General features: G+C 44.9%; 1 protein-coding gene across 4 annotated transcripts in view; it reads right to left on the bottom strand.

The window, feature by feature from the left end:
* The window catches only part of DRD3 (dopamine receptor D3), a 42,756-nt gene that overhangs the window by 15,222 nt on the left and 14,476 nt on the right, over positions 1-13,058 (bottom strand). For all 4 annotated transcript variants that reach the window (XM_081137949.1, XM_081137951.1, XM_081137952.1 and 1 more), the window contains one exon: positions 7,831-7,943. In XM_081137949.1, the coding sequence (XP_080994075.1) occupies positions 7,831-7,943 (113 nt within the window). The remainder of the gene's footprint in view (positions 1-7,830; positions 7,944-13,058) is intronic.

Raw genomic sequence — 13,058 nt, 5'->3', positions numbered from 1 at the left:
AGAACTCACTGAGGGGAGTGATCAGAGAAAGGGAGAAAGAATAAAGAAGTTAGCATAGCAGCATTGGGTCGCTGGAGAGCTTTACAGGTCTTGACTGATGGCCCAGCATATCCGAGCCCTGGATTTACCACCCTGAACCCTGAAGGCTCTGGGTGCTGGTGTGTGCTTTATTTTCTCCCACAGTCCTTCAGATAATGACAGAACTGTGCCCAAAGTAGATGTTTATCCCAGCTTGTATTCTAATATAAATTCTAACTCTCACAGTGACAACTATTCCAAATAACAGAGATATTGAAAATAGAGATGAGTACTATCCAATGAAGTAAAATCCAGTTTTCATGCTGACTTAGTCTGTTTGAATGGCTATATAAAAAATACCATAGACTAGTTGGCTTAAACAACAAATCTATTTTTTTACAGCTCAGAAGGCTGGGAAGTCCAAGATGAAGGCACTGGAAGAATCAGTATCTGGCGAGGACCCCCTTCCTGGTTCATGGACAGGTGTCTCCTCAGTGTCCTCACGTGGTAGAAGGGGCGAGGGAGCTTGATGGGGCCTCTTTTATAAGGACACTAATATCAGTCATGAGGTCTGTACCCTCATGACCTAATCACCACCCAAAGCTCCCACACCCTAATACCATCACTTTGGGGCTTAGGATTTCAACATATGAATTTGAGGGGGACACAAACCTTCGGTCTATAGCACCTGCTTTTACATGGTCAAAGCAGTTCTTTATTCTTGTTGGACATTGTTGTCTTTTCTGTGGCAACTCCTCACACACATTTCCAGCTGCATGTTGAACTACCTGGACATTTGTTCCATAGTTATCTCAAGCTCAAGTTATCTAAAATAGATTTGCCTATCTCTCGGAATTCCTTAATCTGGTCCCACTTCCTGCCTCTCTTCAAGACATCTACACCCAATACTCAGGCCTTTGGGCTCTCCCTTGACTTGCCCATATAATTTTCTCACTCATTCATTTAATCTTTCATTCAGTGTTTATTGAGTTCCTATCATATGCCAGACCCTATTCTGGAAATATAGAGATGTGGAAATGGGACATTGTCCCTGTCCTTATAGAACTTGGAAATGAGTGGAGTGGATGGACCAAGAAAATGTTAGTATACAGTGAAGCATATCATGGGCGACATGTTTGAGGATAATGGCAGCTGTAAAGAAGGGGTGAACCAACAGACCGGGCAGGAAAATGAGAGGAGTAAGAGGGACTCAGCCATGGCTTCAGATAGGAGAAAACCATTTCAGACAGAAGGACAAAGGTCTTGCAAGTTTACCCATTATGATATCCCTGTAGAATCTCCTCTCATTAAATGTAGACTGAACATGTAAATATGGTATGTTCTTGTGATTAGATTATGAATCAAGAGACTGAAGTGGTCAAAGGGGAGATTATCCTCAGTGGGCCTGGCCTGATCAGGTAAGTCCTTAAAAAGGACCGGGCCCTTCCTTAATTCAGAGAGATTCTAAAAGCCCGAGAACTTACCCTGCGGGCTGCGAAGGAGCCAACTGTCATGTTTTGGAAAAGATCATTTGGCAGGGAATGGCAAAGGGCCTACAGGAGCTGAGAACAGCTCTTGGTTGACAACCACCAAGAAAGTGGGGACCTCAGAGCTACAACTGCAGGGAAGCTGAGTTCTAGTGACAACCTGAATGAGTTTGGAAGGCGACCCCAGTTCCAGATGAGAACACAACCCACAAGGCTTGGTGTCAGCCTTGTGAGACCCTAAGCAGAGAACCTACCTGTGCTATGCACAGACTTCTGACCTACAGAAACTGTGAGATAAAAAAAAAAGGTATAATTTAAGCCACTACATTTGCGATCATTTGTTCCACAGCAGCAGAAGGGACTGGTGTCTTTGTTCAATCATTATCCCTTCTCCTTGCCTGGGGAGCTGCTTCCTGACCAGCTCCCCAGCAACCTTCCTAGCCCTCTTTGACTTGCAGGGACCTCTAACTTGGAGCACCCTTATGCCGATCAATCATGTTGCTCCTCTGCATGCTCCTGTCTTGCCTTATTACCGAACTTGCCTCATGGCTGGCGATCCCCACATGATTTAAGTTACTTGATGGCTCAAATAATCTTATAGCCTTGATATTCCTCATAGGTCCTTGCACAAAGCGAGTAGTAAGGAGCTATTGATTGACTGCCTCACAGATCCTGAAGGCCTCCTTCTCCATAAGAGAACAATTCTAATCTTAACCAGGCGCAAGGGATCTAATGTGTATAGCCGGGTCTACATAGATGCATTTTTTTCTTTATTTTCTCAGGGAACCTGGAGGCAAGATTGAGACAGGAGGTGCACAGAAGGGCTAAGCAGAAGCCTCCTTAGCCCCTCTGTGAACCTCAAGGCTTGGGGCTGAGGAAGGGAAGGACAGACCCCTGGGCGGAGGGCTGGGATGGTGCTCCCTGATGCTCCTCCTATACGTGCCAGCTCTGCCTGAATCACCTGCCTCTTGTGCATCTGGCCTTAGAGTTCATGTGTCAATATTTGTATTCCCCAAAAGGCAGCTTGAGAGTCAGCTCTGAGGGCTGAGATGGAGGCAGACTCAGCGGGGCTTGACCTTGGCACCATGATGTGTGACAGAGGTGGCTTCTTTCTCAAGAGGGAGAAATGGAGGCCCTTATTTAAAAAGGTCAAATTAAGAGCCCACCACTAACCCTAAGGATGGCCCAGGACAAACCCAGTTCCCTTCTGATGTACACACATTGCAAATCTTCCCTTGAATTCCTAAATGATGATGAAGGAGCAGGGCAAGTAACACCTGGCATTCCTCCAGGCCTTTTACTCCCCTCAGGACTTCAGACCCTGCTGGGGCAGTGAGTTGTGGCTTCAAGTCAAATATGTCTACCTGGGTCTGGCCCTTAGCACTGATCCCTGAGGCACCTTGGAGAAGAGACTGAGCCTTGGGCCCTGCAGATGTCATAGCCAAACAGCTGTCAGGGTTGGGAAGGAAAGATATGACCCGCTTCCTCCTGTCCAGATCTGGGCCCAGGCCTTCCATTTACATAATGTCCTTTGATGTAAAAACCTGACCATCCCATACATTCAGTGGTGTGCTGTTAAATAGCTAGCAACTGGCTCTCTGGGTAAAGAAAGCCATAGTTTTTACCATTTTTCAATTTCCATGGTACAAATACTCCCACCATTGTCCACGTTAAGATACACCGAAGGATTAATAACTGGCTCAAAAAGTTCTTAGAATTTGGCCAATTAGCTCAGCCACCACCAGCTGGTTTCAAGCACACCACTGACAGTCCCACACTTCCCTAAATATACTTTAATGTTCAGCAACTCTGTGCAGGCTCCTGTTAATTTTTAATAAGCCAGCAAGTGTAGGGAACACTGGCTCCATTTTATAAAGTTGGAATCAGAGACACAGAGAAGGTACATGATAAACCCAAGGTCCCACAGCCAGTCGTTGCAGAGCCAGGTCTCCCATCTCCAAGGCCAGTGTCTCTCCTGGGTGCCCCGCTCCCTCTCAAGGGCATCGACAAGTCTCTGAGGCCTTGTGGAGACAAGGGTGTCCTAAGAAAGGTGGCTTAAAGTGTGGTTTGTACTTATGTCCAGAGCTGAGTTTCCCCAATTAACAGGATTCTATTACTTGCCTGGGGAGTTCTGTTAAAATACATATTCTCAGGACACACCCCTGGATACTTTGATAGTTTCTGGAGTGAAACCCAGACATGTGTATTTTTAACAAGCAAGTGCATCTTATGATTAGACGAGTTTGAGAAAGTCTGCACTAGGGAAAATTTCTGTGTCAAAACTTCTTGTTAACTTGTAAGAAGTGAGAGATGAGACTACATTTACCATTGTTACATTACATTCTCTTCTAATTATTTTTAAAACATGATTAAACATTTAGAATAAATGAAGCCCCCGAATTTGCCTCCAGGGTTTTCCTTAGGGACTGAGACATAGAGGCTGTTCCCGAATTAGCCATTGGAGGGCACCATAATGCAGCGAGAACTCTGCCAGTTCTCCGGGTGAGAAGTTCATTGCTCACCTGGGGGCTCTCCAGGCCCAGTGGGAGGCAGGGAGACGGAGCTCAGTCCCCTTGTTCCTAGCACACTGTAGCGACCCTGAATTTCCACCTAACCGGCCGCTCAGCCTCTGATCTCCTCCCAAATCGATCGCAGATGACTGACCGCAGGCTAGGGCAGGGCTGGGCTGGGGAGGGAGAGGGCGGCTAGCCCAGGGCGCCTCTGAACACTGGTCCACCGTGCTCACTGCCCGGCAGGTTCCATGGCCTAGCCTGCCAGAGGACACTGCGTGTCGCCTCTGTCACTCCCTGGCCAGGCGCTCTCCTCTTGTGTTTGGGCTCTTTGCTCTCTGGGCTCTTTCTGGCTTCCCCCAAACACCGGCATTGTGCAAGCAGGGTAAGTTCCTGGGCACCAGAAACAGATCGACTAGCGTCTGAATCCCAGTTCTTCCACTTAACTGTGTGGCCGTGGGCCACAGGTTTGGCGTCTCTGAGACTCATCTTCCTCACCTGTACAATGGTGATCCAGCCCCATAGTGCTTTTATGAATAGTGACTGGGAGCATCTCTCCGAAGTTTTTATTTTATTTATTTTATTTTATTTTATTTTATTTTATTATTTATTTTATTTTATTTTTTATTTTATTTTATTTTAGCACATTGCCTGGTACATATTAAATATTCAAAAAACAGTATTACTATAATTGTCATTATTATTGTGCAAGCCCAAGAGACCTGTGATTGTTCATATCAGTGAATTTATGGGTGTCTGCCCCTTATTCCTGATTATTAGGGAACATTTTATTTATCAGGCAAGTGTATGGCACATTCTATGTGCCAGACAACTGTGTGAAGTGCTCTGCAGATATTAACTCATTTAATCGTCACATCAGCCCTTTTGCTATTATGCTAAAACAGATAAGAAAACTGAGGCCCAGAGAGGTTAACTGACTTGCCCAACGTTGAATTGTTATTAAGTGGTAGAGCGAGGATTTGCAGGCAGGCAGTGTGGCTCCCGAGCTAGGGCCCCACAGTGTGGCTAAGCGCTTCTGCTCAGTGTGCGGAGGAGAAGGCTGACTGAAACCCCTAGTCCTGCACCTGCCGGCTATGAGATCTGGGCAAGCTTATCTACACAGTCCAGCCTCAGCATTAATTGGAAAATGGGGATAATATACCTACCTGGCCGGAGTGTTGTGAGGGTTGGCAATAATGGAGAGCTCTTAGTGCCTGGCATATAGTACAAGCTAAATAAATGGTAACTATTTTTATTGTTGTTGCTTTTATCATCAGGCAAGTTAGGATGAGCACAGAGGTAGCTGGTGCATTAAGGACATAGGAATTGTGCCTTGTTTACTCCAGGGAAATAGCACCTATAGAACTGGCTGCTGGCATGGACAGAGGCCTCTCCCAGGATGCCCCATCCCCACCTCCACCAATGAAAGGTCCAGTCTGTGGAACAGATAGAGTACTGGCAGGGGAATTGGGGCGCTCAGGTTCTAGCCCCAGACCTGAGTAAGAGGCTGCAGGACTCCGTGCAAGCAGGTAACAGTTCTGCACAAATGAGCTAAACTATATGCCCTTTCCGAGTCTCAATTCTGTGACTGGGGTTTGTGGGCTTGTCACTCTACTGAAGGTCTCAAGATCCTCGCAGAATTCGACCTCCACCTAAAATGAAGCCTTGTCCCAGAGTGGGAGGTGTGCGTGGGGGAGCCAAGGATGGTGCTTCTTGAGGAAGTTGGTGATGGGGGTGGTGAGAGGCTGAGCTGGGTGGGAGGGCCTCACTCACGCCTGGGTTTAATGAGCCCCAGAGCTCTGTGAGGGCTGCTTTTCACCACCTTTTATTTCATTGGACAGGGGGCTCAATAAATCTTTAGTTCTGTGGACTCCCCTAGTGGAATTGTTGAAGAAGAAAGCTCCGTGCAAATGATTAGAAAGCCCTTTGCAGATATAAAGTGCTTATTTAGATGCAAACTAAAACTCCAAGGTGCCTGTGACTCATCTGGTACCTATTGTGCTCCTGCGAAGACGCAGAGGCTTGCCTGTGTGATGGGTGCCATTTGAGAGCCACTTAAACAGCTCCCCGGTGAATGAATTTGGTCGCATTATTCCTGGGCTTCTGGAGGAGGCCTTGAATTCTCACCGCTCTCGTCGTGTTCTCCCCTTCTGACACTTTCTCAGCCCTCTCCCCAAGTTTGTTCTGACCCAGTATGTGGCCCCCTGGGGAGGCAAGGCGCCAAGGGGGCGGGGCCTTGTGCTCACCCACTCAGCTTTGTCAAGAAGAAAAGGCTGCTTTAAGCCAATTCTTAGGCATCCAGAGCTACGCCTAAGAACCTAATGACAATGGTATTACTTGCTTTCAAAAACCCTTTCATCATTTCCCTTTCTTTCCTATCTCTCACTCCCCTGTTATTACCGACCAGGGCTTCATGACCAAAAAATGCTGAATCCATTTGGTCAAGTTTGTCAGACTGGTGACTAGCATTGTGTGGAGACCAAAGATCTGCATGAATGACTGCATCTCTAATGAGTCCCCCAGTTCTTTGGCATCGCAGGAACAGAATTTAATGCCATGTACCGCAAACCACTGTGGGTAGTGGAGATAGTTTTTGATCAGAACGAAGGCTGATTTTCATTCCTCAAATAGAAAGGAGGCTCCAATTTGAGGCTTGGTGGAGATTTGTTCATATAGAAGTTGAAGCCCAGAACGGAGCACGTTTCTCCACTGGGGTCTGAGACATAAACTGCTTGTCCCTTCAGGTTTCAGGTAGGTGAGTGCTCTGCATCCTGGGAGTTTTCCTGTATGGGACAGAGGCCGGTTCAAGGCTTATTCTTGTAGGTTGTGCCTTCAGTGGTGAAAATAGAAGTGTGCGTTAAGCGTGGTTGCTGCCAGCGACAGGGTGTTCTGTGCAGATTAGTAAAGGCACCCTCTCCGGGTGGACTCAAGGCTGGGCAGGTGAAGCCCTGCTGGATTCGGTGCCCACACCCTTGCACAGGGCACAGCCTGCGCAGCCTCACCCAGCAGCCGCGAGTGTGAATGTGTGTGGATGGAGTGTACCCGCACATTCTCAACCGGGTAGAGAGGAGGGTCAGGAACTAGGAGGCTGGGAAGGGACTGCCCCAGAGCCTCTTCTAGAAGCTCTCTTTATACAGCGCTTCCCTCCCCCTCCAAGGCTCACCTTTTCCCACTCTCTCACATCCTTTCTGAAGGTGTATATTTGTGATGTTAAGCATTGGCTACCTTGAGGCAGGGACCATTGAATTCAGTTTAATATTCTTTGTTCAAGGCTCTGTAATGGACACAGTAAGACTAATGTAAGAATTTAGGGGGTGGAGGCAATGATATAGCACACCAGATGCTGCCTGTTACCTCTGTAAATAACATATTTATGTAATAAATGTCCAGAAATCACATGGTCACAATTTCCCTTCCATCCCCCCTTTTACCAAAAACAAATAAAATAGTAACAGGAAATTTTCTTCCCGACCCAAATCAGCTCACCTTTCATCCTTGTGACCCACCCCTTCTCCCAATTAGGAGTCACAAAAACCCCAAAGGATGGTGGAAAGCAAAAACAGAATCCTCTTTGGTGACCTGGGGGAAAGGAAAGGCTAGGGAAGCTTATAGAACAATCATGTCTCTCTTGTGACAGGGGGTTCTTTTCACCCACAACCATAGCTTAAAAGAAAAAGAGGAAAGAATGTCCCAGTGGGAAGTTGTACTTCCCTGTGACCCCAGTGCCCTCAGATGCAAAGCCTGTGTCTCAAATACAGCAAGAGCAGATCCCCCACCAGGCCTAGGCCACCCCTGAAGAGGAATCCCAGCCCTACCTGTCGATGCTGATGGCACAGAGGTTCAGGATGCTGGCTGTACACATCATGACATCCAGGGTGACGAAAACATCGCAGCAAAGGCGGCTGAAATTCCAGACTCCACCTGTCACCTGAGCACCAGAGACAAGGATGTTACTGTTCCCCCCAGCAAAGGGACAAGCATCCAATCAACTCTATGCTTTACCTAGGTTGCCCCCTATAGACACTGGCATGCCCTCCCTGTTGGTACATCATAACTACCAAGGGCAGACAGACATCAAGGGAGTGACAGGCTGCCCAAGACTGGTCACACAAAAAAAGAACAAAGTCACAGAATGCTAGAACGTTAGAGCTGGAAGGGATCCTCAAATCAATGAGCTCAGTGTTTCTCAGAGTGTGGTCCACAGTGGGGTACTCATTAAAGATGAAGATTTCTGAACCCTGCCTTAGACCTGGAGCCCCTGAATCTTCACTTAAAAAGAAATACCCCCTCCACCCCCAATCACACTCAGGAGGCAACTAAAGCTCATTGTGGCTAAGTGATAGGCCCATAAATGCATGGCTGGTAGTAAATGAGCCTGAGTTACTGCCAGATGTGTGCACTGTGCCAAAGCTGCCTCTCTCCTGAGCTCTCCATCCAATGGAGAGCTCACCATGGACCCAGAAAATAAGCAGAGAAAATGTTTTTCATAAAACCTACCTCCAAAATGAAATTCTATGTAGCTTCTGGTTTTAAATCTTGGAAGCATCCTGGAACAACATCTCTTAAAACCTATGTGCGATAAGTCTGTGCCAGGGTGCCTGCCTTCAACACCAGATCCCGATCACGAGGAGTCGGGGAGAAAGACAGGGTCTAGGTCATGGGAAACGGGCCCAGGTCCTCTCTACCACTCACAGAATCAGTGAGCATGGTTCTGACCTCATGCATTTACACGTGCTTTTCAAGCTCCAGAGCTTCCAGTAACACTTGAAAAAAGTCAGGATTACAGGTAATTTAACTTATATTCTAGCACATTTCTATTTTATTAAAAATTTTTATATAACCTTATTGTACCAAAGGGATCAGCCAGGGAGACTGTCACTGTCAGAACATCCACACAAGCCATTCTTGGGCCCCAGGCTTTTGTTCCTTTGCCAGCTTCCTGCCTGTGGGGCTGCCATTCTTGGGGATCGTGGTTCTCAAGGACAAACCTGTGAAGCTTCATGTCCCTGGCTGTAGCTGGGCATCCTGGCTGGGCAGGCCCAATGGCTAATTAAGAGGAAGGGAGAGTGAAACAGGTACAGTTGCCTCTAAGTAGCTTCTTAAGGACAAAGAGACATTGTGGAAATGATAGGGCTTAACGATGGTGCTATAGCATTTGATTTTAGCTATATGTGGTCCTCTGCAGACCCTATTTTGAGAAACTCTGACCAAAAATATTTTGTTTAAAAGCAACAATGAGAAGTTCAAACTAGCTCTGATGTCATCATTTTTGCTTATTTGGCTATGGACTTACTTTCTTTTAGTTCAACCATTTGTCTCTATATAAATAAAGGTCTAATATGAATTTGTAGGAATTCTGAGAATAGAAAACTTTTTAATCTTTATTTTATTTTATTTTATTTTTATTCCATCACCATTTACCCTCCTATACCCTCTTCCACCCCCACCCACCCTGAAAAGCTTTTAAAAAGGGAGATGAATAGTCATAATAACACAGTGAATTAAAGGAGCAAGGGGAATAAAAGATGGTCTTGCTCAGTACATAGGATGGTTGTTTGCTGTGAAAGCTTCTTCCAAAAAGTTGAATTTTGTATATGAACTCTCATTTTAATATACATCTACTATGTAATTCCTGTCTTAAGTTGAGGAAAAAACACTTTCCCTTCAAATTGCAAGTGCCTGTTTGTGTCTGTGTGTTGGAGGGGCAAAGTAGATGTTAGAACAACAGAAATTCATTCATTCACTCATTCATTCACTCACTCATTCATTCATTCATTCATTCATTCATTCATTCATTCAAAAGCAAGTAGTTGTGAAGCTCCTAATAGTTCATAGGAGAAGGGTATGGTATGTGTTTTAAGAGGCTTTGCAAAATTTACTTTGGGACTTGTCATTGAAAAACTTATAAGATTATTGGAGAAGCAAGGCATTCTCAAATAAAATAACTAGAGGTCATCGTGAGAGCCTAATATTAATACATTCTAACATTTATTGAGAACTTACTCTATTATTGGGTCAGGGACCCACATGGCCCATTCTAGGATTGCTATAGCTTTAAAACTTCAGATTCTGAAAACAGAATTTGTTTCTTACTGAATGTGCTTCTACAGCTTTTTGAGGACAAAGTACACACTCACTTGATAGGAAATTAAGTGACTATTACTTAACTCCGTAGGAACAGGGACTTGTACTTGTTAGCTGCTGAATCCCTGGCTCCTAGAGCAGTACCTGGTATGCAAGCCTATTCTGAAGGATGAATGGTCTCTGACAGTCTTTATTAATACTAATACTTATTGAATGCTTTTGGAGTCTATTTTTTCTATTTTTTATTGAATTTATTGGGGTGACACTGGTTAATAAAATTATATAGGTTTCAGGTGTTCAATTCTATAATACCTCATCTGTATATTGTATTGTATATTTGTCACCCTAAGTCAAATTTCCTTCCTCCGCCATTTATCCCCCTTAGACCCTTTCTTACATGCCCCCCCCTTTCCCTCTGGTAATCACCATCCTGTTGTCTGCGTCTATGAGGTTTTTTCTTTGCTTAATCCTTTCACCTTTTTCACCCAGTCCCTTAACACCCCTCCCTCTTACAATTGTCAATAAATGTTAGAATGTATTAATATTAGGCACTCACAATGACCTCTGTTCTCTGCATCTATGAGTCTGTTTCTGTTTTGTTAGTTTATTTTGTTCATTAGATTCCACATATAAGTGAAATCATATGGTCCTTGTCTTTCTCTGACTTATTGAGTCTTGATGTTCTGCAAAGCACTTTATACACATGGTCTCCATTGCAGATTATAATCCTATGAGAGAGGACTACTGTCATCTTCATCGCAGAGAAAGAGACGAAAGCTTAGAGAGGTTCAGCACCTTGCCCGAGGTGGCACAGCTCCCAGGGGTAGACAGGGCATTGGAGGGTGGGCTGCTTCATGCCCTGCTATATGGAAGTATCAGGTGAGGAGGGGGCAGCTATTGGAAAGGGGTGGAAATGGGTGCACACCAGGGGAAAGGAGACAACCGTGTGCGCATCAAGGATTTCTGGGTGACAGGCTACATCATCTCCCCTGTAGGGAATGAGATACCCTCCTGATGGCCTCTCTCTCAGGGTTGCAAGAAGCAATGCAAGATACAGTGGTGGCTGCTGACTTTAGGGCCCAGAGAAAGTTCACACCTGGCAGGTTTCTTTGGTACCCTGTTTCTTTAGCTCCTATGGGCCAAAATCCTCAAGCTGTCCTCTGGCTTCCCCCCACTGTGCCACCCATTCTGGCTCTTTACTTTTTTCCTCCAATTCTGCCACCAAAATTTCCATTCTCTCCTTGGGCTCAGCTAAGAGACAGGAAGAAAACAATCTGATTAGCTGATTAAAGTAAGGTGCCATCACCGAACCTTTCCCAGAGTTTACTCATTAAAATGAGTCTCTAATTGGTGGGGTGTGTAATGGAAATACATATATTTTTAACTAGAGTCCTCCCCATCAAGCGAATAATAGTAAGTGATGAATAAAGAGCAGTGAAGGGTCAAGAACATGTAATTCTCATAGCAACCCAATGAGGTAAATATTATTCCCAATTATAGATGTCAAAGTGGCAACTGAGAGGGGCTGAGTAATGTGCCTAAGGATACATAGCTCATAAAAGGAGCTGGCATTTCAAGCCCCCAATATTAACCATGACTTTATTTTGCTTCTCCAAGGTGAGCAGCTTAACACTCTGCTTCTGGGAAGGGTACAATTTCACTCCATTCTAATCGCATAGGAGGAAGAGGAGCTGGCGTTTGTTCATCCATCCACCCATATGCCCAGTGTTTATTGAGTGCCTGTTATATGCCTAATGCTGTGCTTGGATAGGCGCACTGAAATGAATGAAACCTGTTTTTGTCCCCAGGGCCTCAGAATATAGTGTGTGCATGTTAGGGGAGAAATGTGTGAATACGTGTGGGCACATCGAGGGCCCAGGAGATAGGCACTAAGAAAATAGCTATAATACAATGTGATAAGTGCTGACAGTAAGATAAGTAGAAAGTGTTGGAAGAACTCAAAAGATAAAGTGATTTTTGAAATTACAGCAGGAAAAAAAAGGCCAAAAAAAATCTGATTGATTTAAGGCTCTTTAGAGACATGACTCTACCTTTCCCCTAAATTTTAATAAATAACTCACTTCAGAATAATAGAGCAGCCAGGTGTTACGCTCACGTGCTAATGAATGTAACTGTCTCCCTGTGGCAATGCAGGAGGTGGGGTAAGCAAGGAAGTGTCTTCAGGTACAGCAGCTGGCTACTGATTTTCAACAGGCACAGCCAGTGCAGCATTTCCCAAGTCACCCGAGGCTCCAGCTAAAATGATTCTTGGGCCCCACTCAGAATAATAAATCCCTCCAGTGATTCCTCCTGCTCGGAGGTTTGGGAAGTGCCTGTCTGGAGGGGGTGTGTGTATGTATATTTGGGGTGTGTGTGTGTGTGTGTTACATTATCTTTAGAAATGCTTGTCCTAAAGCAGGGCTCCTTAAGCATTCTTTGTTCCATGGGACCCTTTGGCCTCATGGTTTCCTTCTCAGAAGAATGTTTTTATGTGCATACAATAAAGTACAATGGATCGCAAAGGATACAGTTATACTGAAATATAGTTACCGAAGTATTTTAAATATATGTGCTTCTTTAATAATGCATTAAATGACAAGACCTAGCGGCAGGGCCAAAATCCTATAAAATTTTATTTCAAAGTCCTGACGAATGTAAATGGTATTTCAAGGTGTGCACAACTACAATGAGACTTGGAAATATAAATATCTGTGATTTCTACTGGTGACATTAAGGGTTTCTTCTACCGTGGGTTGATGCCTACGTTCATAATTGATGGAAGTACTAAATTTCAGCTTAGTGAAAATAAGGAGGTAATTTTATTTGCAGCCAAGTTGATGGACTCCCTAGATTAAGAATTCTTGCTCTAAGGGATGGATTTTTAGTTGCTTTGGGGGGACAACCAAGGGGCAAAGATGGAATTACTTCTCAGATTAGCCTCTTGATTTCATTTTTGCTT

This window comes from Miniopterus schreibersii (genome assembly GCF_964146895.1).
Source record: "Miniopterus schreibersii genome assembly, chromosome: 5".
Taxonomy (NCBI): domain Eukaryota; kingdom Metazoa; phylum Chordata; class Mammalia; order Chiroptera; family Miniopteridae; genus Miniopterus; species Miniopterus schreibersii.
The sequence above is the reverse complement of the archived record's forward strand: the minus strand, read 5'-3'. Positions and strand labels throughout refer to the sequence as shown.